The 26,463-nt window shown below is 39.7% G+C and overlaps 6 protein-coding genes and 1 pseudogene across 18 annotated transcripts; 5 read left to right on the top strand and 2 right to left on the bottom strand.

Moving 5' to 3' along the window:
• The first annotated feature begins 230 nt into the window (after positions 1 to 230).
• Positions 231 to 1,684, top strand: LOC104703440 (zinc finger BED domain-containing protein RICESLEEPER 2-like). The gene is made up of 2 exons (XM_087458685.1): positions 231 to 1,395; positions 1,644 to 1,684. The coding sequence occupies exons 1-2, from the start codon at positions 231 to 233 to the stop codon at positions 1,682 to 1,684; spliced, it is 1,206 nt and encodes a 401-aa protein (XP_087314811.1).
• A 2-nt stretch (positions 1,685 to 1,686) lies between these two features.
• LOC104703439 (uncharacterized) lies at positions 1,687 to 4,905 on the bottom strand. 12 transcript variants are annotated; one of them, XR_015561416.1, is made up of 9 exons: positions 4,544 to 4,875; positions 4,141 to 4,243; positions 3,953 to 4,052; positions 3,790 to 3,872; positions 3,459 to 3,715; positions 3,321 to 3,375; positions 2,478 to 2,646; positions 2,344 to 2,399; positions 2,014 to 2,232 (listed from the first exon to the last, which is right to left on the bottom strand). XR_015561416.1 is itself a non-coding variant. In XM_010419451.3 (6 exons), exons 1-5 carry the CDS (start codon positions 4,737 to 4,739, stop codon positions 3,463 to 3,465), a joined length of 732 nt encoding a protein of 243 aa, XP_010417753.2. In that variant the 5' UTR covers positions 4,740 to 4,905; the 3' UTR covers positions 3,026 to 3,375; positions 3,459 to 3,462. The 12 variants fall into 12 exon arrangements, 2 of the variants coding, with proteins under 2 accessions (XP_010417753.2, XP_019083576.2); XR_015561419.1 differs by having other exon boundaries at positions 1,687 to 2,232; positions 2,344 to 2,646; positions 4,141 to 4,240; positions 4,544 to 4,888; XR_015561414.1 differs by having other exon boundaries at positions 2,344 to 2,646.
• A 154-nt stretch (positions 4,906 to 5,059) lies between these two features.
• LOC104752526 (pre-mRNA-processing-splicing factor 8A) lies at positions 5,060 to 15,012 on the top strand. The gene is made up of 24 exons (XM_087457521.1): positions 5,060 to 5,579; positions 5,707 to 5,830; positions 5,908 to 6,000; positions 6,112 to 6,502; positions 6,593 to 7,079; positions 7,175 to 7,965; positions 8,052 to 8,320; positions 8,422 to 8,736; positions 8,826 to 9,130; positions 9,213 to 9,667; positions 9,751 to 9,877; positions 9,999 to 10,240; positions 10,333 to 10,456; positions 10,552 to 10,849; positions 11,073 to 11,326; positions 11,444 to 12,060; positions 12,147 to 12,253; positions 12,339 to 12,593; positions 12,729 to 13,202; positions 13,408 to 13,569; positions 13,659 to 13,856; positions 13,947 to 14,225; positions 14,299 to 14,541; positions 14,649 to 15,012. The coding sequence occupies exons 1-24, from the start codon at positions 5,296 to 5,298 to the stop codon at positions 14,838 to 14,840; spliced, it is 7,086 nt and encodes a 2,361-aa protein (XP_087313647.1). The 5' UTR covers positions 5,060 to 5,295; the 3' UTR covers positions 14,841 to 15,012.
• Positions 15,013 to 15,190: 178 nt separating this feature from the next.
• Positions 15,191 to 16,888, bottom strand: LOC104752524 (protein TOO MANY MOUTHS pseudogene; annotated as a pseudogene). Its single transcript, XR_015561412.1, has one exon. The product of XR_015561412.1 is annotated as a protein TOO MANY MOUTHS pseudogene (transcript).
• A 496-nt stretch (positions 16,889 to 17,384) lies between these two features.
• Positions 17,385 to 19,350, top strand: LOC104703437 (SNF1-related protein kinase regulatory subunit gamma-like PV42b). Its single transcript, XM_087457520.1, has 5 exons — positions 17,385 to 17,571; positions 17,688 to 17,958; positions 18,249 to 18,492; positions 18,593 to 18,697; positions 18,820 to 19,350. The coding sequence occupies exons 1-5, from the start codon at positions 17,454 to 17,456 to the stop codon at positions 19,138 to 19,140; spliced, it is 1,059 nt and encodes a 352-aa protein (XP_087313646.1). The 5' UTR covers positions 17,385 to 17,453; the 3' UTR covers positions 19,141 to 19,350.
• Positions 19,351 to 21,197: 1,847 nt separating this feature from the next.
• Positions 21,198 to 22,265, top strand: LOC104703436 (pseudo histidine-containing phosphotransfer protein 6). Its single transcript, XM_010419448.3, has 4 exons — positions 21,198 to 21,494; positions 21,614 to 21,757; positions 21,872 to 21,944; positions 22,040 to 22,265. The coding sequence occupies exons 1-4, from the start codon at positions 21,295 to 21,297 to the stop codon at positions 22,085 to 22,087; spliced, it is 465 nt and encodes a 154-aa protein (XP_010417750.1). The 5' UTR covers positions 21,198 to 21,294; the 3' UTR covers positions 22,088 to 22,265.
• A 459-nt stretch (positions 22,266 to 22,724) lies between these two features.
• LOC104703435 (F-box protein PP2-B11) lies at positions 22,725 to 24,216 on the top strand. Its single transcript, XM_087457518.1, has 3 exons — positions 22,725 to 23,176; positions 23,465 to 23,583; positions 23,665 to 24,216. Exons 1-3 carry the CDS (start codon positions 22,934 to 22,936, stop codon positions 24,086 to 24,088), a joined length of 786 nt encoding a protein of 261 aa, XP_087313644.1. The 5' UTR covers positions 22,725 to 22,933; the 3' UTR covers positions 24,089 to 24,216.
• The last annotated feature ends 2,247 nt before the right edge of the window (positions 24,217 to 26,463 follow it).

Here is a 26,463-nt window from a genome sequence, read left to right as displayed (position 1 = left end):
TTGGGTAGTCGGTAATTCGGGTACTAATCGGGTTCTAAAATTTGTAACCCAAACCGACCCGAACCCGATAGTACTCAAACCGAACTGAACCGATATATCTAAAAATACCCAATGGGTTCTATTTTTCTAAACCCGTTTACCCGAACCCGAATGGGTAATACCCGAACCCGAACGGGTTATCCGAATGCCCAGTCCTAGGAACAACTGTCTTGAATGGAGACTTTCTTCACATGAGATGTGGCGCTCATATTTTGGGTTTAATTGTGAGAGATGGTCTTCAAGAGGTACATGGTGCAATCTTAAGGATCCGATCAGCTGTTAGGTATGTTAGATCTTCACCAAGTAGGCTGAAAAGGTTTAGGGAATGTTTAGAGCACCAAAAGGTTGAGACAAAGGCTGGTCTTTGCTTAGATGTTGAGACAAGATGGAACTCAATATTTTTAATGCTACAATCTGTTGTGGCTCTCAAGAAAGGGTTTGATATGTTGGAGCTAGAAGATGAGAAGTATGTTGTAGAGCTTACTAAGATCTGCAAGGCTGCACCAAGTGATAGTGATTGGGCTTATGCTACTGCTTTATCACCTATCTTGCAGTATTTTTATGATGCAACTGTGAATATTTCTGGATCTAAATATGTAACTGGCAATACATATATGAAAGAAATATTCGGTGTGGGCTGGATGATTATGAAGATGGACACAATGGGGGATGAATACAAGAAAGCTATGGCTGAAAAAATGAAGCTCAAGTTTTATAAGTATTGGGCCAATTTTGACAATACAAACATGATGATCTATGTTGCTGCAGTTCTTGATCCGCAATACAAAATGAGATGGGTAAAGTGGATGATTCAAGGTACTTATCCTAACTCTGAGGCTAGTTGTTTGATTACCAAGATCACAAACGCTTTAGACAAATTATTTGAATATTATACATCTTTGCAATTACAAGAATCAGTGGGATCCGAAGGTAATGTAAATTCAGGGTTAGATCGTTCTAAGGACAGAACACAGAGACATGTAATGATGGATGAGATGTTTGATGATGAGGAAAGTGTAGAGGCTGATTCAACAAAGTCAGAGCTGGAGTATTATTTGGATTATATTCGAGAGGATCGAAAGAATCCTGATTTTGACATATTGCATTGGTGGAACACAACTGGATCTAAATATAAGGTTTTGTCCATGATGGCAAGAGATATGCTGGCCATACATGTGTCAACGGTCGCATCAGAATCTGCATTTAGTGCAGGTAGTCGAGTACTAGATCGCTTTCGTAGTTCGCTCACACCAAGAGTTGTGGAAGCTTTGATTTGTACCCAAGATTGGTACGGTGACAATGATGAAGATTTAAGAGTAGAAGAAATGGTTGTTGAGCTTGAGTATATTAAATCTGGTAATATGTCTTTTTTTTTTTGTTATATATCTTCTAGGTTTGTGAATTTTTATAGCTTTTCAAGTACTAATGATTTCTACTTATTATTTACAGAAGTAATGATTTCAAATTTACAGCCATGACCAAAGCTTAATGGGTGTGTGAGAATTAGGTAATTTTAGATTCTTTACCCTCTAAAATCAGAATAGTCTTTCTAGATGTTATTATGAATTTCATATATGTAACACATATTTTTCTCTCTTTTTCAGATATCAAGGAAGAGGGACATCAAGATACATCAATATTTTGAACTTTTTGCTTTTTTTTTTTTGTTGAACTGTTGGTAATTTGATGTATCAAACATAAATGTTATGTATTTGGTATCCCTAGTATTGTTTCTTTTACTAAAACAAGTAGTATTCATAATAATCAAAAAAAAATTGACTAACCGATCGGATCCGGATATCCGAGGATATCCTAAATTTTAACGGATATCCGGATGTTCGGGTATCCGGTTTTCCGGAGCCGGAGACGGATAATAGAATTGCACATCTGCTGGATACGAAGACGGATACGGAGACCCTCAATTTGGCCGGATATCCGGCTCCGTCTCAAGGCTAGTTGTAATAGATGATGAAGTTTGAAAACGAAACACAAAGGAATGCGTACCTCACATATATCTTTCGTGCAGTTAATTTCAAAAGAGACAGGCGAAGGACACCAAATCTTGGGAGGACAATCACTACCCAAGATCTCCCTCCTCTGCCTCTCTTTCATTTACTTCGAATCATTTCTTTTTCTTTTTTTCTTTTTAAAGTTGAAAGAGAGGGACTTGACCATGTGACTCTGTGCTCTCCTCTAACAGTGACATCAACTCTAATCAGAATGGGAATCTAAGATCCCACTTCTTTGCGTTTTTTTTTTACTGTTGGCAGATAGTGTAAGTTACTGTATGCACAATGCTCTCACCTTTTGATGTTACAGTCCAGTGCATGCAGGACAATGAGACCATCACACATCCAATGCTGGATTAGACCCACATGCAGATATCCATCAGTCATTACTCATTCCATTCCCTCTAGAAAGTAGAATCCAATCCTGACCTGTAACAACCTTAGTGGCTGTGCCTTGGAGACTACTTTATTGAGTGGTATACTCTTCGCTCATGACAACATGCGGAAAAGATCGAGAATGAAAGTCTTTGAGCCTTGCTATGGTTTGACACTTGCTGCGGACTTCTGCACTTTCTTTCACGGTTTCTGAGTTTCTTCACTTTACCACCCAATAAACCAAATATGTACATACAAACAAACAAAAGAAAAAGAAAACAGAATTCTATATTATTAAGACAAGAGCAAACCTTTACACTCGTCCAACCGATCATTAAGGGTCAAATTCTCAGACTGTTTATAATATTAAAAAGACAATGGCCTACGAGCGGAGTGAAGTTCTTCATTATCTCAAGATGTACAAGGCAACAATATTCTGAAGCTCCTAGTAACTTGTGAAAGTGTTGACTAGCTTACATATAATAGTAATTCAATGAGATCCTGGTCCATTAATGGAACAAACTTGAAAAATAAAAATACTAGGAAGGTTCTAAGAAGAATAAAAAAAGCATATGTGAACCATGGCACCCTTTGAATCCAGATTGTCAATAAGTTAACTTCAGATATATAGAAATATGCATTACTATGATAAGAACAGACAGTTTTGCATACAACGGAGGCAAAAGAAGATAATCTTACGCTAGTGGAAGCAAAATGGTGAGGCCAGTTATTGGGTTCAGTAGGTTGGTATGGGTTAAACCATTTTCAGCCTGTATAAGGTTTACCTTGCCATTTCACTTCTGAATTAACACATACTCAACCTATTATTGTTTTATTACAAATCAGCTGATCTTACTACTGTGTTCTAGGCTGAAAATATGCGAATAAAAAACGCACCTTCTTTCAGCTTTCGTAATGCATGAAGACAAACAATAGATCCTTTGAATCAATCCTGGACAACAATTTCATAAACCAATAATCACTGAAAGAAAGGAGGAAATGAAGTAGGGAAGATAAGAAGAGGAAGTGACTTACGGTTTTACATCTTGGGCCTGCCACCGAAATGCTTCAAAGAAAATCTGGAAGGACCACTGCGACTCTCAGGTCCTGTTCTGGACACTCCCCAACGTCCAGCATAAGGCAACCATCCTTTGATTAAGTTCACTAGTCTGAATTCTGCTGCCGGTAACTCGTCTTGTGCTCCTGGGTAACACTTCTCAGCTACATCATCCATACTGTTCTGGTGTTGGTTTTGTATTTGGATTTCGTTGGCTTCGGATTCCATTTCCAACCTACCATAAAAGAAGCTTCATCAGCAGAGTGGAATGCAGAGACGATAAAAGGCAGATAGTGGCAAAGTACTTACTCAAGGTAGCGCTTGCAACTGGGGCTCTTGGATCTTTTGTTCATAGGAGAGTGGTCTATGGACAAATGCCTTACGAAATGTAACTGAAATAGAGTGAAAGGGATTACAATGCAAATGAAAATGCGTTCTTTTAAGTAGAAGGGAGATGGAGTAAGACACGAACTTGATCCCCATCATTGAGACCGAGATAACGGATGCTAGTCTTGTCATTGAGTAATCTCTGGTCACGATAACACAAACAAAAATGACCCCAGACGTGGGACCTATAGGCGGAAGATCACGACTGTATCAGATAGCTTTAACAAGTGTAGAATCTCAAACTAATCATATGCACAGTCACAGATGATGTACCATGAAATCCTGCCATGACCTTCCAGAGGAGAAATGGTGAAAACTTGTTCCACAGCTCTTTTGAGCTCTGCCACCGAGCAATCCTTTGCGACTTCCACATCTGCTGAATCGATTTGAAACCATTTTTAACTTCTTGAAGACAGTTATATCAGAATTTTGATAATCGTGTTATGGCAAGATTGTCCTCGACTAAGCCAAAATTATTATTCATACAGTATGTCTAAAACAATGATTTCAAACCGCAACACAACCAGTTCCAGACGCACCAACCAAATACTAGAAACCATTAAAGAATTCCGAGAGATTGATGTAAAGCAAAGCAGGAAAACAAAAATCACATAGAGAAGAATTTAGTTGACACCTCAAATTGAGATTTTCGGAAACTGGATAAGCAAAATCGTACCGAAAAGGGAACCGTTGAGCTTAACGACGGAAAGCTTGATACGACCCTGAGGAGGAAGTTTCAGGTAGGAAGATCTCCGTCCAGAAATCGAACCACCGTCGTTTAAAGCAACCGACGACAAGAAGCGAGGCTCTATCAACGACCTCAGTCCTCCACTTCGACGACCGTCCCTAACTGGACTATGTTCCTCTCGCATTGCCGCCGCGACACACGACGACACGATTCTGCTCTTCAGGACGGACTTGTGAGAGTCTGAGAGAGAGAGAGAGTCGCCAGAATCGGGAGAGTTTGTTTGTTTGTTTTACGGGGAAACGCAATTACAACTGCATCCTCCTCAGTCCTCCTATATAGAGTATAGCCACAATAAATGCCAGAGAAAAAGCAAAAAAAAATTTGTAGTTTGCCTATGGGCACATGGATCACGGCCCAACTCTAATCATCAAAGGCCCATTAACTTGATTCGATTAGCAGTGACTCTAGCCTAGAAAGCGGGTTTGGATAACCGCCTAAGCATTTGTTCGACACCGCCTGATTTACTTTACACACCTCCCTCCTCTACTATATTAAAAGGCCGAACGAGGAAAAAAAAAAAAAAAAGCGACTCACCCGAAAATGTTTTAGGGTTTTTCTTGTACTCGATTAAACTCACTAGTTCTTCGCAACGTAGATAGATAGATCGACACGGACGCGGTGGATTTAGGGTTAATTCCTCCGCGACTACAGCTCGGCGTTTCGATTTGGAACCCTAAGCCATGTGGAACAACAACGACGGTATGCCCTTAGCTCCTCCTGGTACCGGCGGCTCGATGATGCCGCCACCTCCCGCTGCGCATCCTTCTTACACGACGCTTCCGCCGCCTTCTAATCCGACTCCTCCGGTGGAGCCTACTCCTGAGGAGGCCGAGGCGAAGCTTGAGGAGAAGGCCAGAAAATGGATGCAGCTTAACTCGAAGCGCTATGGCGACAAGAGGAAGTTTGGATTCGTGGAAACTCAGAAGGAGGACATGCCACCTGAGCACGTCAGGAAGATCATCAGGCGAGTTTTCTTTCTCTTCGATTTCGGAATCTAGTTTACTTAGGGCTCCAAGATTTCTCTGATTTGGTTATAGGATTTTTCTTGGATTGATTGTGAGACTGAAACTGCGATTTCTTTTTTTCTTTAGGGATCATGGTGATATGTCATCCAAGAAATTCCGTCACGACAAACGTGTATACCTTGGAGCCCTTAAGTTCGTTCCTCACGCTGTTTTCAAGCTCTTGGAGAATATGCCTATGCCCTGGGAGCAGGTTATTTTTTTGGTTTCTGCTTAGCTTCGGCTATTCTCGCCGTTTGTTCATTTATCTAACTTCCCATTTTCTTCCAGGTTCGAGACGTGAAGGTTTTATACCACATCACTGGAGCTATTACATTTGTGAACGAGATACCATGGGTCGTGGAACCTATTTACATGGCTCAGGTGAGTGATTAGTCTCTCTCTCTCCCTCTCTCTAATTTTATGTCTCTGTGCCTTGATTAAATTTTAATTGATGTTTTTTTGAGTGATGCTTATTCCATTCTGGTCTTGCAGTGGGGTACTATGTGGATTATGATGCGAAGGGAGAAGAGGGATCGTCGTCATTTCAAGAGAATGCGTTTTCCACCATTTGATGATGAGGAGCCTCCACTAGACTATGCAGACAACTTGTTGGACGTTGATCCTCTTGAACCAATTCAGTTGGAGCTTGATGAGGAAGAAGATTCTGCTGTATACACTTGGTTTTACGACCACAAGCCACTCGTTAAAACAAAACTGATTAATGGTCCCAGTTACCGGAGGTGGAACCTCTCACTTCCAATTATGGCTACCCTTCACAGGCTTGCAGGCCAGTTGCTTTCTGATCTGATTGATCGCAACTACTTCTACTTGTTTGACATGCCATCTTTCTTCACAGCAAAGGCTTTGAACATGTGCATACCTGGTACGCTTTCCTTCTATGCTCCATTTTTTTTTTCACTTGCAGGTCCCTTTCTTTTATTCCTTTCTTATGCATTCTGGTACTCTTTTCCAGGTGGACCTAAGTTTGAACCTTTGTATCGTGATATGGAGAAAGGAGATGAGGACTGGAATGAGTTTAATGACATCAACAAGCTTATTATTCGTTCCCCTCTGCGAACTGAGTACAGAATAGCGTTTCCCCATCTCTACAATAATCGGCCAAGGAAAGTAAAACTCTGTTTGTATCACAGTCCTATGGTTATGTATATAAAGACCGAGGATCCTGATCTTCCTGCATTTTATTATGATCCGTTAATTCACCCGATAAGCAACACTAACAAGGAAAAGCGTGAAAGGAAGGTGTATGATGACGATGATGAGGATGACTTCCCTTTACCAGAAGGTGTGGAACCTTTGCTAAAAGATACCCAACTCTACACTGACACTACAGCTGCTGGCATATCATTGTTGTTTGCCCCACGACCTTTCAATATGAGGTCTGGGAGGACGCGCCGGGCAGAAGATATTCCCTTGGTGTCAGAGTGGTTCAAAGAGCATTGGTAAGCTATTTGTTTTGATCTACTTTGTGTCTCTTTTGACTTTTGAAATTTACTACTGAGTGTCCTAATACATTCTTTGAACTCATTAACTGCAGTCCTCCAGCCTATCCTGTTAAAGTTCGGGTTAGTTACCAGAAGCTATTGAAATGCTATGTGCTGAATGAGTTGCACCATAGACCACCTAAAGCTCAGAAGAAGAAGCACTTGTTTCGATCTCTTGCAGCTACGAAGTTTTTCCAAAGTACCGAACTGGATTGGGTTGAAGTGGGTCTGCAAGTCTGTCGTCAGGGTTATAATATGCTGAATCTACTGATTCATAGGAAGAATTTAAACTACCTGCATCTTGACTACAACTTCAACCTAAAGCCTGTGAAAACTTTGACCACCAAAGAGCGTAAAAAGTCACGTTTTGGGAACGCTTTCCATCTCTGCCGTGAGATTCTCCGACTGACAAAACTTGTAGTTGATGCGAATGTCCAATTCCGACTTGGTAATGTTGATGCCTTCCAATTGGCTGACGGTCTGCAATATATTTTCTCTCACGTTGGCCAGTTGACGGGTATGTATCGTTATAAATACAGACTGATGAGGCAGATTAGGATGTGCAAGGATTTGAAGCACTTGATATATTACCGTTTCAATACTGGTCCTGTGGGTAAGGGTCCAGGGTGTGGATTTTGGGCTCCAATGTGGAGGGTATGGTTGTTTTTCCTTCGGGGAATAGTTCCTCTTCTTGAACGATGGTTAGGGAATCTTCTTGCACGTCAATTTGAGGGGCGTCATTCAAAAGGAGTGGCCAAAACAGTCACAAAACAGAGAGTTGAAAGCCATTTTGATTTGGAGCTTCGAGCTGCTGTCATGCATGACGTCCTTGATGCCATGCCAGGTTTATTTTCTTATAATATTGTTTTTTCTTGTGTTATGGAATGCCTTTGCTTTATTCTTTGGTTAACATTTTTCGCTAATGTGCAGAGGGTATCAAGCAAAATAAAGCCCGGACCATATTGCAGCACCTTAGTGAGGCATGGCGGTGCTGGAAAGCTAATATCCCATGGAAGGTCCCTGGGTTACCTGTTCCAATTGAGAATATGATCCTCCGTTATGTCAAGTCTAAGGCTGATTGGTGGACGAATGTTGCTCACTACAATCGTGAGCGTATCCGAAGAGGGGCTACTGTTGATAAGACAGTTTGTAGAAAGAATCTCGGGAGGTTGACTCGTCTTTGGCTTAAGGCAGAACAGGTCTGTTTCATTATTGTCTTTATGACTATCATTTTTACTTGAACAACATTTTAGGAAATGGCTTTATTTGTTGATGTGTTTTCCTTGTAAAACTGTTACAGGAACGACAGCACAATTACCTGAAAGATGGTCCGTATGTCACTCCGGAAGAAGCACTTGCAATCTATACAACAACTGTTCATTGGCTGGAATCAAGGAAGTTTTCTCCAATTCCATTTCCTCCATTGTCATACAAACATGACACAAAGTTGCTCATCCTTGCCCTTGAGAGACTGAAGGAATCATATAGTGTAGCTGTGAGGTTGAACCAGCAGCAGCGAGAAGAGCTTGGTCTAATTGAACAAGCTTATGACAATCCTCATGAAGCTCTAGCACGAATAAAACGTCATCTTCTCACCCAACGTGGCTTTAAAGAGGTAATTTAATATTTCACTCTATATTGGAGCAATGGATTGGTCTTCAAGGTTGCCGTAGTGAAGTGATGGTTTATACGTTTTGTCTGCAGGTTGGCATAGAGTTTATGGATCTATATAGCTACTTGATTCCAGTTTATGAAATAGAGCCTCTAGAGAAAATTACCGATGCCTATCTTGATCAATACTTGTGGTACGAAGGTGACAAGCGCCACTTGTTTCCAAACTGGATTAAGCCAGCAGACTCAGAGCCGCCCCCACTTCTGGTTTATAAGTGGTGTCAAGGTATCAACAATTTGCAAGGCATATGGGACACAGGTGATGGGCAGTGTGTGGTGATGCTCCAAACTAAGTTCGAAAAGTTTTTTGAGAAGATCGATTTGACAATGTTGAACAGGTACCTATTTCATTAATAATTTATTAATATTGTTGAGCCACATCTTTCTGGAGTAATAAGTATTTTGTGTTGTTTGTTTCAGGCTTCTTCGTTTGGTTCTTGACCACAATATTGCAGACTATGTGTCTGCCAAGAATAACGTGGTCCTGTCTTACAAGGATATGAGTCATACGAACTTGTATGGTCTCATTAGGGGACTCCAGTTTGCATCATTTGTTGTTCAGTTCTATGGTCTATTGCTTGATCTTTTGCTTCTTGGTTTGACTCGAGCGAGTGAAATTGCTGGGCCACCACAGATGCCTAACGAGTTTATGACGTTTTGGGATACAAAAGTGGAAACACGCCATCCCATAAGACTCTATTCTCGGTATATAGACAAAGTTCATATCATGTTTAAGTTTACCCATGAAGAGGCTCGGGATCTTATTCAGCGATATCTTACGGAGCACCCGGATCCCAACAATGAAAACATGGTGGGATACAACAATAAGAAGTGCTGGCCAAGAGATGCAAGGATGAGGTTGATGAAACATGATGGTATGTTCTTTTTATATATATATAATCCGATTGACTATATTTATGCATTAGATGTGTGTCTCATTTTGTTATTCACCTTTCAGTCAATCTTGGTAGAAGTGTCTTCTGGGACATGAAGAACCGTCTTCCTCGGAGCATCACAACTTTGGAGTGGGAGAATGGCTTTGTTTCTGTCTATAGCAAGGATAATCCTAACCTGCTCTTTAGCATGTAAGTCTTTTACTTGAGTATTCTAGTGCATCTGTTGTTACATGTTAGTGCTATGCCTTCGTTTATACTGTTATTTGGTACTGCTATTGACATCTGTGACTCTTTCTCATCTTGCCTGCAGGTGTGGATTTGAAGTCCGCATACTTCCAAAAATCAGGATGACCCAAGAAGCTTTCAGCAACACAAAAGATGGTGTATGGAATCTGCAAAATGAACAGACCAAGGAGAGGACTGCAGTAGCTTTTCTGCGGGTTGACGATGAACATATGAAGGTGTTTGAGAATCGTGTGAGGCAGATCCTTATGTCATCAGGGTCAACCACCTTTACCAAGATCGTCAACAAATGGAATACAGCTCTAATTGGTACAATAATCCTATGAGCCCGTTTTGGCACCATTGTCTGCTTTTTATGATTTGTGGTTTATCATGAAACTGATCACATTCTTTTTAAACAGGTCTCATGACTTACTTCCGTGAAGCCACTGTACACACGCAAGAGCTCTTGGATCTACTGGTCAAGTGTGAGAATAAAATCCAAACAAGAATTAAGATCGGGTTGAACTCAAAGATGCCTAGTCGGTAAGTAAAAGCTATCTTATTGAGCTTATGGTCGACATAGCAGAGCTGTGTGTTTATGTTTCTGTAACCTGATTTTTCTACTTCCTCCTTGGCAGATTTCCTCCTGTTATCTTCTACACTCCAAAGGAAATTGGTGGCCTGGGAATGTTGTCAATGGGTCATATTTTGATCCCACAAAGTGACCTTCGGTACAGCAAGCAGACAGATGTTGGTGTAACCCACTTTAGGAGTGGAATGAGCCACGAGGAAGATCAGCTTATACCAAATCTTTACCGTTATATACAGCCATGGGAAAGTGAGTTTATTGATTCACAGCGGGTATGGGCAGAATATGCTTTAAAAAGGCAGGAAGCGCAGGCCCAGAATAGGCGTCTTACACTGGAAGATCTGGAAGTAAGTATCATACTTGATGTTAAATTTTGAGAGGGGCATTAGCATGCTAGCTTGCTTTCTTTTGATATTTTTCGCTTTGATTTTCGGAGGGTTTTGAGAGTATATTGATCTGTTGCCTTCTCCTCTTCTGGGGTTGAAGCGCAAATATTTTGAATTTTTATTTGCTTCTATACATCTGATCATTGAGGAGAGATAATAACTCGTGTTTTTTTAAATATGACAGGATTCTTGGGATAGGGGAATTCCTCGTATAAATACACTGTTTCAGAAGGATAGGCACACATTGGCATATGATAAAGGTTGGAGAGTTCGGACCGACTTTAAGCAGTACCAAGTCCTAAAACAAAATCCTTTCTGGTGGACACACCAGAGGCATGATGGAAAGTTGTGGAACTTGAACAATTACCGGACTGATGTCATTCAAGCACTTGGAGGTGTTGAGGGTATTCTTGAGCACACGTTATTCAAGGGGACATAGTAAGTCTGCTTTTCATTTCTCCTCAACTAATTATGATCTTTGTTTCATAATAGCATATGATGTTCTGTTACATCACATCAGATTTGCTCACTTTTTCATTCTTTACATGAACTCAGCTTCCCGACATGGGAGGGTCTTTTCTGGGAGAAGGCATCTGGTTTTGAGGAGTCGATGAAATATAAGAAGTTGACTAATGCGCAGAGGTCTGGTCTAAACCAGATTCCAAATAGAAGATTCACGCTTTGGTGGTCGCCAACAATTAATCGAGCGAATGTCTATGTGGGTTTCCAAGTGCAGTTGGATCTGACAGGAATATTTATGCATGGAAAGATTCCTACACTTAAGATATCTTTGATTCAGATTTTCCGTGCCCATTTGTGGCAGAAAATCCATGAGAGTGTTGTTATGGATCTTTGCCAAGTATTAGACCAAGAGTTGGACGCTTTGGAGATAGAAACGGTACAGAAGGAGACAATTCATCCAAGAAAGAGTTATAAGATGAACAGCTCTTGTGCTGATGTTCTTCTATTTGCTGCTCATAAATGGCCTATGTCTAAGCCTAGCCTGGTTGCGGAGTCAAAGGATATGTTCGACCAGAAAGCTAGTAACAAGTATTGGATAGATGTGCAACTTCGATGGGGAGACTATGACTCCCATGATATTGAGCGTTATACGAGGGCAAAATTCATGGACTATACAACTGACAACATGTCTATCTATCCATCTCCAACAGGTATGTATTACTTTTCGATTTTGCTTTGTTTTGTTAGCCTTCGCTTTTCTACAGTATGTATCATTTTTTTTACAAAATCCGTGCAGGTGTAATGATTGGGCTTGATCTGGCATACAACTTGCATTCTGCCTTTGGTAATTGGTTCCCTGGTTCAAAACCTCTTCTTGCTCAAGCAATGAACAAGATCATGAAGGTACTAGAACTTTTTCTTGGGGTGTATTTTGCAGGACCCATTTTTGTTTAGATATGTGACTTATCGTTTAAACTTTATATTGCAGTCAAATCCAGCTCTATATGTATTGAGAGAGAGGATCAGGAAGGGTTTACAGTTGTACTCGTCTGAGCCTACAGAGCCATATTTGTCATCTCAAAACTATGGTGAAATATTCAGCAATCAAATTATATGGTTTGTTGATGATACCAATGTATATCGTGTCACGATTCACAAGACATTTGAAGGAAATTTAACGACTAAGCCAATCAATGGCGCGATTTTCATTTTCAATCCAAGAACTGGGCAGCTGTTCCTGAAGGTATTTCTCCCTCTCCAGCACTTTTCATTAAGAGCAGGCATATATGTTGTTCCACTTCCACAAAACTACTACTAATGATGAAGTCTAATAATATGTTGTGGGATCTTAAGTAACTGTTTTCTTTTTTTCGTCTAGGTTATCCATACTAGCGTCTGGGCTGGTCAGAAGCGTCTTGGTCAGCTAGCAAAATGGAAAACTGCTGAAGAGGTTGCTGCACTTGTGCGATCACTCCCCGTTGAAGAACAGCCAAAACAGATTATTGTCACGCGAAAAGGAATGTTGGATCCCCTTGAGGTTCACTTGCTGGATTTCCCCAACATCGTTATCAAGGGAAGTGAGCTGCAGCTTCCGTTCCAGGCTTGCCTAAAGATAGAGAAATTTGGTGACCTGATTTTGAAGGCGACAGAACCGCAGATGGTTTTGTTTAATATATATGATGATTGGTTGAAGAGTATATCTTCGTATACTGCCTTTTCAAGACTTATTTTGATCCTTCGTGCGCTTCATGTTAATAATGAGAAGGCTAAGATGTTGTTGAAGCCTGACAAGTCTGTTGTCACTGAGCCACATCACATCTGGCCCTCTCTCACTGATGATCAATGGATGAAGGTAACTCTTCTGCCACTTCTCAAACTTCTTCATTTAGTTTGTTTCTTGCTATATTAGTTTATTTGATAGTGTCCCTCTTTACACTCTGCCACCTCTGTATGTGCCGTTTTTTATTTACTAGTGTTATTTTACATAATGCTTGTACTTTCTTTTCTTTTCTTTTCTTGAATAGTGTTTTCCTTATTCACGATCATGTTAAATTCAGGTGGAGGTAGCACTTAGAGATCTGATCCTTTCTGACTACGCAAAGAAGAACAATGTTAACACCTCAGCTCTGACACAATCAGAGATCAGAGATATTATTCTTGGAGCTGAGATTACTCCACCCTCTCAACAGAGGCAACAGATTGCTGAGATTGAGAAACAGGTACTCGTAACTGTTACTTTTATCAGGTTTTCAGACAGACAATGAGAGTGTAGGCCTGTTGTTCATCTAAATCTGTATCTTATTTGCAGGCAAAGGAAGCCAGCCAGCTTACTGCAGTCACAACAAGAACTACAAATGTTCATGGTGATGAGCTCATTGTCACCACCACGAGCCCTTACGAGCAATCTGCATTCGGTTCCAAAACAGATTGGCGTGTACGTGCAATATCAGCCACTAACCTTTACCTCAGAGTCAATCACATATATGTGAATTCAGATGACATAAAGGTTAGAGTCCATGCCACTCTTGTTCACTTTGTCAATAAAGTAAAAGCCTTTCAGGTGTCACCCTTAACCATTGTTTCTTGTTGTTCACAGGAAACCGGATACACCTACATCATGCCAAAGAATATTTTGAAGAAGTTCATATGCGTAGCGGATCTTCGTACTCAAATTGCTGGTTATTTATATGGTATTAGTCCCCCAGATAATCCCCAAGTGAAAGAGATCCGTTGCGTTGTGATGGTGCCACAGTTTGGATCTCATCAGCATGTTATCCTGCCGTCTTCTCTTCCTGAACATGACTTCCTAAATGATCTGGAGCCCTTGGGATGGCTGCACACACAGCCTAACGAGCTGCCTCAGCTGTCACCACAGGTAATATATACATTATCTCTACCTTTAGATCAGCCTGTTAACCCCATTGCTAACTGATTCATTGCGTTTATAGGATGTAACCTCTCATTCGCGTATTCTGGAGAACAACAAGCAATGGGATGGAGAAAAATGCATCATCTTGACCTGCAGTTTCACTCCGGGCTCCTGCTCTTTGACGTCATATAAGTTGACCCAAACCGGATATGAATGGGGGCGGCTTAATAAGGACACAGGCAGCAATCCTCACGGTTACCTTCCCACCCACTATGAAAAGGTTCAGATGTTATTGAGTGACCGGTTCCTCGGGTTTTACATGGTAAGAAACACAGTTCCCAGTTGTGCTTGTCCTTCCCAGTTGTGCTTTTGTCCTTGAATGGTATGAAACCATTGAAATATGATTTTTGTAACTTGTTGTTGTGATAGGTTCCTGAGAATGGACCGTGGAACTACAACTTCATGGGAGTGAAGCACACGGTGAGCATGAAATACAGTGTCAAACTCGGGTCCCCAAAGGAGTTCTATCACGAGGAGCATCGACCCACTCATTTCTTGGAGTTTAGTAACATGGAGGAGGCCGACATTTTGGAGGGAGATCGTGAGGACACATTTACTTGAAATGTAGTAACTTTTCTTACCAATAGAGACTTGTAAACTTTTGTACGCAAATCAGGGACGTAGTCGTTGCTGTCTTCTGCGTTACTCTTTTGAGGTAGATAGTAACGTCCCTAAATCTTAAAACAATGTTTTGCCACTAGAATCAAACACTATTGAATCTGTTGCATGGGCACATCTGATGCAATTCACTAGTATGTGTTCATAGGTTTTTCTTTCCCATAATGAAAAAATAAAGCCAATTGTTCCATACATGGAAGTTAAAACAGAGCATAAAAACACATGAAGAACAAATCGGTAACTGAGTACATAACGATAGAATGAATTTAATGTAATTATGAAGGTGAAGATCATTTTTAATTCTTTTTGAATAAAAGGAGAAAAAGCATCTAACAATAAACTCGGAAATATTTACAGCAGTTTTATAATCCCTCAAATTAGCATAGAGATGAAATTGAACAGAAGAAAGAATGCAGGAAGATAGGAGAACCCCAAAGACTTGGAACCGCTTGACACGCCCGTAACTCCGTCCGGCATATCACCGTCATCTCTAGATAGATGCTGGACCGTACCGGAAGGACCTGTTCTCGGTGTTTCTCCATCACACGTACTGAGACTTGAATCAGATGTTGAACCGAATGCATCATCCAAGTCACTGTCCCGGTTGACACACAAACCAGCATTGTTATACAGCCTCAGCTTTCTCCTCATCCTCCACACTGTGTCTCTCTCGAACGGTACTGGACCTGTCAGACTGTTATCGTTGAGCCTGAGCTCGCTTAGATGCTTAGCGTCCCGAAACTCCAAAGGAATCTCTCCGGTTAGATTGTTGCCCTCCAGGTGAAGGACCCGGAGACTGTTTAAGCGAGTCAACGATTTCGGAATGGAGCCCTGAAGGTTCATATTGGAGAGAACAAGAATCATCAAGTTCTTGAGCCCTTTGAACGCGTTTTCAGGAATCGTTGCTGAGAATTTTGTGTTGCCTTTGAGCATTAAAGCCTGAAGAGAGCTTAGCCCTTGCAGAGAAGGCGGGAATGGGCCTGACAACCGGTTATAGCTCAAGTCCAGAAGCACTAATTGGTTAAGCCGGTTAATCGAGTCCGGGATGGGACCAGTGACTCTGTTTCGGCTAAGATCGATTTTGATCAACGATCCACAGGACTCGAATGTGGATGGAACCGGTCCGGTTAATAGATTATGGTTCAAGTCGAGAACGTTCAGCTGCGGAAGAAGAAAACCGGGAATCGAACCAGTCAACCGGTTGCCACTCAAATCGAGTGATGTTAAACCGGAGAATCGGTTAAACGAGGAGGGGATGGAGCCGTTGAGATTGTTTCTGTGGAGATCAAGAACTTTCAAATTGGTAAGGTTGCCCAATTCGTGAGGGATAGGACCCAAAAAGCCATTCTCCCTCAAAACCAGCGTCTGAAGACTCGAGCCGAGGCGGCCAAGAAAAGCCGGTATCCGCTGCGGGGCGCGGCCTAAACAGCGGTAGAAGAACAAGGCTTTAAGGTGCTTAAGCCTCGTGAGGGACTCAGAGACGTAAGAGCGTTCAGGGTCACAGGTCGGGAACGCCGTGTCGTCTGAGAGTGCTCCGAACGACAGAGAGACAACGTGGTAGACGTTATCCTGGTCCGGCATACACTCGATACCGTGCCACCGGCCTCGACACACGTCAGGAATCGCGGCAGCCCAGTCGTTGCCAGTCGCTCGCATAATGTCGTAGACGGCGTCTTGCTCGTCGGGCTCCGTGCGAGCGCCGTCGTTGGTCATCGTGAATCCAGTTTGTGGGCCGTCGATCAGAGCCGACGGAGCAGTCGAGTCGGAGGTGATCACGGTGAAAGATGTGACTAACGGAGAAATGATAGACAAGACAATGAATATTTGGCGGAATTGTGCCATTTTTTTTCCCAACTTGATTTGGTTGGTGTTGTTGTGTGATTGCGTTTTAGGTTTCTTCAAATTGTATAGTAGAGCGTGTATGTATATAATCATAGAAATGTTCACACACAAAAAGAGAAAAAAATATATGGTGGGTCCAAAAAAAAACGTTCACGAATGTCATAATGGCTTTCACGGGATATAACTCGGGAGAGTAGCGAAATAAACCAAATTTTTCTGATTCTCTCGATTCCTGCATTTATTGCTTTCACGAGATATTCGCCTTGTGTTGGGCTCTGAATCCGACCCGTTTCATTAACGGGACCTGATAGCTCCTTTCATTCTTTTTCTATATACTTTGGTGGGCCGGGCCCCCATTGAGAGGAGGAAATAAAAATCAGTCACTTTTTTTTTTTTTTTTTTTTTTTGTCACAAGATAAAAATCAGTCACTACATTTCGTTTTTCCAACATACGCTACAGTTAATTTTAATATCATTTTGTTGTTGGGTAAAAGGTACACGAGACGAGAATCTAAATAAACGGACGCGTGGTCTGAGCATTCGAAAAAGCACATGCCATGGAGCAACACATGTAATACGTGCCATCTTCCTAGTATTGAAGTAACTATGAAGTATGAAGCATCAGAACAAAGAATTAAAGAATGATATCAGCATTGTCCCATTTTCTTCGACTCTGTGCACACAACTCAGTCAACACACATAACCACCACCTTCATGCAGTCGTCCAGCCGTCTGATGGAGTTCAAGGTCAAAGATCTTATGGTTGACAAGCGGCGGCTTGTCCAAGTTCCCGATAACGCCACTCTAGCAGACGCCTTGAACACCATGGTAAACCCACCATGCATATATATTTCTTTCTGTTAGAGTACTTGACCGTTTAATTCATATAAAAATTGTTACTAAAAACTAAAACGACCGTTCTTCTTGGTATGCTCATGAAACCGGTGGCAAACCGAGTTATAGCTGTGCCCGTGGCTGCCAAACCAGGCCAATGGCTGGGGGCCGGCGGATCGATGATAATAGAGTCGGATAAACAGAGCGGCAGTGCAAGGAAACAGTACATAGGAATGGTGACGATGCTCGATGTTGTGGCTCACATCGCCGGCGAAGGAGACGACAGCGAGAGTGGACTCGATAAGAAAATGGCTGCTCCTGTCTCTTCTATCATTGGTCATTCCCCTGAGGGTCTCAGCCTTTGGTCTCTCAATCCTAATACCAGGTTAGTATTGAAGATTAATTATTGCTATATATGTCTACTATTTTTTCGTTTAATAATGTTTTACACTTTCTCAACATTGTAACTAGTAATAAGTAAAAAAAAAAAAAAAAAAAACTAGTAATAAATAAGATTTTTTTTTGTGACCAAGTATATATACGGCTATTTTCTGTCATCAACTATTAGTTGTTTCGATTAATATTATGGTTCTTACTAACCGACATTAATCAGAAAATGTTATGCAAAATTTTTGCATATAAAGTAGAAAATCTCTAATAGTATTATGAATGCAGCATAATGGATTGCATGGAGATGTTGAGTAAAGGAATCCACAGAGTATTGGTTCCAATGGACAGCAACATAGAAAATATCTCAGGACCTGAGTTGGTGGAATCGGCTTCTTCTTACGCAATGCTGACTCAGATGGATCTCATCTCTTTCTTCCTCAACCGATCCTCTAATCTCCAAAGTGTCCTATCCCACACCGTCACTGATCTCTCCGCCATACACGACACCGTTTTAGCCCTCACCAGTCAGGTAAATTAATTAATCAAGTTAAAAAAAAAAAAAAAATGAAGAAGTACGTGAGAATTTCCATCAGATTATTAATTAAAGAGAACTTGTATCTGTTATACAGGCCAGAGTAAAGGATGCGATTAAATGCATGAGTAAGGCAATGCTCAACGCCGTTCCTATCGTTGAAGCCTCCAGCGAGGAAGAGGATCATAAACAGCTCGTTGACGTACGTGACTTTGCTTACACTAATTACACTTACATATCTACCGATATCTTTCTATAAGTACTATAGATGAAGCTAGATGCTCTGACTCTTAATTATATTGGTGTTTGCTCTGGTGCATGCAGGGTAGAAACCGGAGAGTAGTGGGAACGTTCTCGGCGAGTGATCTAAAGGGATGTCATTTAGCCACGTTGCGTTCTTGGTTACCGCTAAACGCGCTAGAGTTTGTTGAGAAAATCCCAAGAACTCCCTTGTTCACCGCTGCTTCGTCAACACCAGGGAGGGAGCTCGTGACGTGTCACGTGACATCAACCTTAGCTCAAGTAATCCGTATGGTCACCACGAAACGTGTACACAGAGTTTGGGTCGTGGACCAGAACGATGGGCTACAAGGCCTCATTTCTCTAACTGACATTATCGCTGCGGTTCGATCCGCTTTGCTCTAAAGACCTCAAGATCTCTTAACTCGCAACAACTTTCAGTCTTCTCCTCTACCAAAATTTTACATATTATAGTTCCTTCCGGGGAAAATAATGTTTGTTTGGTAACAGAGAACTTATCAAAACAAGGAATGACGAGATGGAACATATCAATCCAATTTCTTCTGTAAGAGAATATGTATATTTATAAAGACAAATTTATATGATAGTTATTTATATGGATCGAACAAAATTAAAAAAAAAAAAACAATCATAGGAGTTATGATATATTGAGAGGGTAGTGATTATAGTGAATAGGGTACTCAGGCACGGGGCGCAAACAAGCATGGCGTACGAATGAGACAATTTCAGTGCTCTTGTACTAGTACAGTATAATTCTATAATCATAATTTCATCACTAGTTTTTAATCGGTAATATAACCTTAAAAAGCATCTACTCATTAATGCGCTCCACTTTACTACTTACTCTAATAACATGGAACAAAAAGTATACTCATGTTTATCGTATTTGTTTGTTCTGTTTCCAAGCACGCTCTTTCTTCTTTTCAGTCATTTTTAACCGCATTCACAATACTAGTATATATATAGCTATTCTCATGTACATTCTAGAGTAGCTCTCAATAATTACGTGTGAGCACGCTTTTTGTGCTCTAATAAATTCTTCGTTAATTACCGCTTCATAATTATTTACTTTTCGGTTCCACGGAAACTAATTAAGAAAGATGATTAGTGGCCTTATTGTACGTGACACAAATATATGTATTTGTGACAAACATATTGGTCGGGAATCAACTATTATGTCCTTCTTTCAGGTTTAAGATACTGAGTAAACCATCTCTATACACATACGGAAACAGGTTGTTGTTTACTAGCTAAGTGTATGTTACTAACATTTTCGGTCAAAAATAATTGCAAAGTACTGACTTATTAAAAACTAGTTAAAGGACTTGTAATCTTTGGTGTGAAGTATTGATGAATATTTTACGTTCCTTGGGGAAACAGTGTACGCATGTTTCTGTGTTGTGCTTGTGTTTCTTGTATTCTTGTGTAGTTTTATTTTTAAAATATATGATTGTATTGATTAGATCGAGAAAGAGAAAGACCTTTTTAGATGGTAGAAGAAATAGAGAAGGGATGGATTGAATTTGAAGCATGGAAAATAGCGAACAACACTCACTGCAAAGTAAGTGGGAAAGGTCGCGCGTCATACGAGGGAGCAACAAAGTGTGGGCCTTTCTTTGCGTTTACAGTCTCAGAAACTAATGCATGCCCACATTTTTTTAACTTTCATCTAAGTATATATAACTACTAGTCTAGTATTATATGATTATATCTTGTGCCAGTAGTGGATTAATTTATGATACTAATCTAATGTAAATTTCTGTTATACAACTTGATAGAATATAATCGTTAATTCGATTCCATGTGCATTCATTCTCCGAGAAATGAAACCATATTTGATCATACTTTGTTATACTTTGTTATTCAGAGTGATTAATATCAATTGTGAGAAAAAAATAATAATAGTACATATTTATTTTGCTGTAAAGTTGTTGATTTAAGAAGGCAGATGAGATATATTTAACACTTAGAAATATAAACATGTAGACTGTAGAGGCTGCGGGTGGCGTAACCTGATCTGACAGGATAAGCCGGTCGCAGGGGGTTGTCGGGAGGGAAGACGCCGCTATTGGCAGAGTCACGCGGGGTAACCGGGAGGCGGCTGTAGCCGGTCACTGAGTCTTAATTTGTCTAGCAAGTACACTTTGTACAGTGTTTATGAGTTGTGCTTTTTTCTGTGATGGTCCGGTTTATTCCCCACACTCTCCTCGATTGTTACCCATTTCCTCCACTAAACCCCTTATTTTACACGCGCGTGAAACAACTTCATATTTCATTCTCACGGATAAATTAAAAAAATGTACTAAATAGAAAGAAAGAAAGAGTAAAAGTGGGGGAAAAAAGGTAAACCTGACTCTTAGAAATTTGAATAGAAGAAGTGGGTCACCTCACCTCAGTCATGCATATAATTTATAAATACCCTTCCTTCAACGAACCCAAATAGGAGTTGAAGCAAGACGACCGGTTCAATAGTAAAAAAAAAAGGAAAGAACGAAAGAGGAAAGATTGAAGAGAGGAAAGACGGGTGTGCCATTGTGGATGTTGGGGTTGGGTGTGGACCGGCTTCAAGCCGACATCAACCGGCTCCTAGCCTCCCTATTCCACCAGGGAGTGCTTGACGAGCATTTCTTGCAACTTCAGCAGCTTCAAGATGAGACTTCACCAAACTTTGTGTATGATGTCATTAATATCTACTTTGATGAATCCGAGAAGTTACTCCGCAACCTCAGATTATTGCTGTGAGTTTTCATTTCTTATTTACTTATATATGTATTGTGTTTCCATCCATCTTTCTTCGAAATTAATATGTACGTATGAATGATATGATTGTAGATAAATAAATGAACGTAACTTGCAGGATGGATAGAGAATTCTCGGACTACAAGAAAATAGGATTGCACCTAAATCAGCTGGTCGGAAGCAGTTCCAGCATTGGTGCTCGTAGGGTTCGTAACGTATGTGTTGCCTTCCGCTCTGCCTCCGAGCTTAGCAACCGCCCAGGGTACTACTAATTAAACGCTAGCTAATTTTATCATTTGTAATATAATCTAGGAAAATAGGTGAATATCTAAGTCAAATGCTCTCTTGTACTTGTAAATGATGATGCTTCGATCAGGTGCTTAAGAGGACTTGAGGTAGTAGAGCATGAGTATCATTACCTCAAGAACATGATGCATGAACTCTTCCAGGTACTTTAATTTGTTAATAGTAATTTATACACATACTGGATGATAATGATTGATGTGATAATAAGTTTGTGGCACTTTTACTTAAATGGTTGCAGCTGGAGCAGCAGAGGCTATTAGCTGCTGGAGTCAGATATCCGATTTAGAATCATCATTTTTTATTTTTTTTTGAGGCCATAAAATTCTCGATAATTAGGAAGCTAATAATAAGTGTCTGATGATGATTGTGTGTTGTAAGCTAACGAATCCAACCAAAACCCTTTTTCTCCTAATGCTTTGTTACTCACTTCATAAATTTAAATTATAAAATCCCTTTCGTATTTTCCAGACCTCCTACATATGAGAGAATTAATTTAATTACTCATCATCGATCGTCTCAGTGAAAAAATATATTTCATCTGAAAAGAAACATAAACATTTTTCAGCAGAAAAAAAAAAAAGAAAAAAAAAAGAAACTGGGCTATGGGTGACAATAAAAGAAGAATATGGCCCACTGTATGGCCCGTTCAGCTTTGATTATGATTTCTTTTTTTATTTTTTGGCAAAAGAGTTGGAAAAAAATATCTTTCAATCTGATTTAGAGAATCAGCACAAGTGTCTCGAATGTAACGATTAAATTGATTACCTGGATAAGAGTAAATTACATACAGGATAAATAGTTGGGAAGCAAAGAAATGTGGACACGTGGGTGGTTTGCTTACTCTAGTCATGCAAAATCTGGAAACCGAGTACGAAAAAGACAGGTGTTCTTCATCATCACCAAGATAACACTTTGAATAGTGTATAAATATCATCTTAAACTCTTAAGTTAAATGCACGACTTCCACGTCTTACTTATTAAATCATTAAATCTCTGTGGGGGACTATACTAGTATATATATAAACACTGAATGATGTTCATATCGTAGTCCTAGTACAAACATATTAACCGAGAAAAAGAAAAAGATTGGTAACAATCAATAATACAAAGATAAAACTGTGTGAGCAAGCAAATGAATAAGCTGCCAGAGGACTGCATCGCCAAGATCCTTTCCTTGACAACGATTGCTGACGTTTGCCGATCATCGGCGGTCTCCAGGATCTTCAGATCCGCCGCAGACTCCGACAATGTCTGGAATCATTTCTTACCGACTGATTTCCCCGCTGGCTTTGCGGCACCAGCTGGTCTTCCCACCAGGAAACAGCTCTTCTTCTCCCTCGTTCATAACCCTCTTCTTCTCAACGACGCCCATCTGGTAACCTTCTTTTTTTTCGATCTGATCTGATCTGATCCGACTTCTATCTTGTTTTGCCACAACCAAGTTTGTCTATTCTAGCTAGTCAAAAGTAGATGATTCTGCAAAAGTTAAAAGCTCTGTTCAGGCAAATCTCCTTTATGTAGCCTTGTAGTCAAAGATCCATAACCTGTGTAATTAATCTATTGGGCTTTATAATATCTTTAAGATGATCATTGGAATGCCTTTTTTTGTTTTCCCCTGTGATATCATATTTTGATGACTGCATTATTTATGTAACCAAAACAGAGCTTTTCTCTGGAGAGAAAGAGTGGTAAAAAGTGCTACATGATGGCAGCGAGGTGCTTGAGTATTGTTTGGGGGCATGACCAAAGATATTGGCAGTGGATCACTTTACCTAATACCAGGTCTATTTCTTTCCTTACAAGCTACCTTCCTATCCTTGTCTAGACGTTGACCTCCTCGTCTGCGTTATTCCTTCTTAACAGATTCGTAGAAGTGGCTGAGCTGATCTTGGTATGGTGGCTTGAGATCACTGGAAAGATTAACATGAGCCTTCTCTCCGATGACACCCTCTACGCCTCTTACCTTGTCTTTAAGTGGAACGATACTCCATACGGTTTTCGCCAGCCTGTAGAGGCATCCCTTGTCTTGCCTGACACTGATAATCATGTTCAGCCTTCCCTGGTGAGTCTCATGCAAAATCCAGGCACTGAAGAAGAAGCTCAGTGCGCTGCTATGAGAAGAGACGGTTGGTACGAGGTGGAGTTGGGACACTTCTTCAAAAGGAGAGGAGATATGGGTGAGATAGAGATGAGCCTCAAGGAGACTAAGAAGCCTTTTGAGAAGAGAGGCCTTATTCTTTATGGTATCGAGATTAGGCCTATGCCCCAGTTATATCCTACTGGCTAATTCTAACCACCTTTGCAGTTTCCAGTGTGCTCTTTGATTCTCAATCTTGTGTTGTTTTCTTCTTCTTCTTCTTTCCTTGTTGCAGAAAAATAAAGAGTTTTTTTTATTTATAAAATATTTCTATGTGAGCTGGTGTTTTGATTCTCGAAATTATGACACTTAATTTATGTTTGACTTTTTTGTCCTGGTTTGCGATAATCTAGAAAATTTGTCTGACCAACAAAAATACACGTAACTTTTTTAGGGAAGTTAGATTAATCATTGTTTAGACGATGATGACATGTTTTTTTCTTACCTTACTTAGTATATAGTCTGGTGTTAATACTGTGTAAAATCACCCCGCAAATTAAAAAAAATGCATGATACATGTTATGTTGTTTGAAGAAGGAAAAAGAAATGACACAGGCACGGATCTAAATATTGTTGAAAAAACTAAGTGCACATGCGTTAAATATCGTTATCATAGTGCTGGTCCCTCTGCTGGAGGTTAGAGACCGACCTTACCATTATGATTCCTACCCGTTTTCTTCTTTTTACTCAATCGGGTCAGATCGAACGTTGGACTTATATTATACATCCAAAATTAGCTAAAATTAGATATATATATATATATATATATATATATATATATATATATATATATATATATATATATATATATTGAAACAATCTTGAATCCCTAATTCAGGTGTACTTTTGACCTAATTAGATATTTCAGCAAAATATCACTTAAACAATCAAAATAAAATATCTATAAAATATCCCGTTCTCTTTTGTTTACCAGTTTATTTATTTTCTCAAAATAAATTAAATTTAAACCTAAACTGAAATTACTTTATGGAATTTACCTCCTCTGATCTGTTAAATGAATTTCGCATTAATGGTCAGGAGTCAGGACATATGTTGAAAGAGAACAATAAATACAAAAATTGGAATTCATCAATTTTTTCCTTCCACTGAGAAGGCGATCTAGGCTTCTTGATCGTTGGTAGAACACTTGAGCCAACTAATCTCTCACTGCATCCATGCGCTCTATAACGTACGCATGGAACCATTCGTACACATCATCTATATATAATCTTGTCAAAAGTTATAGATGTGAGAAACTTTCTCCCATCAGAAAAAATCAAATTTATACATGTTCTTCCAAGTTTTATGACTGCCACCAAATCCAAACTTCAGTTATATAGTGTAGCAACTAACGAGTACGTAATATATAAATATTGTTCAAAAACGTCTTTACGATCAAATGAGTTATATAAGTTATTCACAATCCATGGCAGTGATTATATAAGTTTCACTAGCTAGACTCCTAGCTATCATCCAAAATTACAATATTGAGAAAAAGACTCCTAGCTATCATCCAAAATTACAATATTGAGAAAAAAAATTATATGCTACTAATTTCTTTATATAATTTTTGATGGGAACGTTAGGATTATTATCTTCAATTATGGGAGTGAGAATCTTTATTCCCCATACATGCCCACTTGATGGGTCTATTTGAAAACTGAAATAATGCAAATAGATATATATATACACACACAACAAATATGTGTATTATTATATGGGGTCGGTCGAGATATAAGTATAACGTTAACACACATTTTCCACAGTTTAAATTCGTTTCGTTTGAGAACCAAATTTTAAAACAAGTTTAGTACTATTGACTAGCTTAGCTGATCATGGACTTAGATGGTAACATGGAAGGTTCATATTTTATATAGAAACAAAACAATAGAGAGTATATAAAAAATTTCAACGACGAGATATTCTGAGAATATTTTATTTTCTTTTTGGGTTTTTAAGATATGAGAAGATTTTGTAAAGCTTATACAGCTTTAATTTATAAAAGTTGAGAAGATGCAATGTTAAACGTCAGACATCAATATCATAATGTTAAACGTTATAAGAAATGAGATTTAAGTTTGTTATAGTAACTAAACTTCATAAAGGGGAGGGGGGGGGGGGGGGGGGGGGAATCGATAATATGCAACTTTGATGCCCACACTGTTAGATGCCTTTGTTTTTAAAAAATACTAAAGATAGAAAGATAAAAGTAACCTTTTGATCTGTAGCGATTGTATAATCGTTGTATAATATATGTGGAATATTGTAAGAATAGGATAAAGGAGTGAAGGAGAAACAGTGATCGGAAAGAAAGAAGTAATGTAAGGTTACAGGTTTGCCGAAGACAGTCAAACAAGAATCTTCAAAAGTATACGAATAATACATGTAATATTTATTTAAGTACATTAATTAAATGAAACCAGTTAAATATACAATTTTTTTTTAATAATGTTTCTCAACACGTGCGATTCTGAAACAGAAGGGTGATACATGGATGGTAATAACACAAACCACTATATGTGTTG

This window comes from Camelina sativa, chromosome 7, assembly GCF_030686135.1.
Source record: "Camelina sativa cultivar CO46 ecotype springtype chromosome 7, ASM3068613v1".
NCBI classification, from domain to species: domain Eukaryota; kingdom Viridiplantae; phylum Streptophyta; class Magnoliopsida; order Brassicales; family Brassicaceae; genus Camelina; species Camelina sativa.
This window is presented reverse-complemented; position numbering and strand designations above follow the sequence as displayed.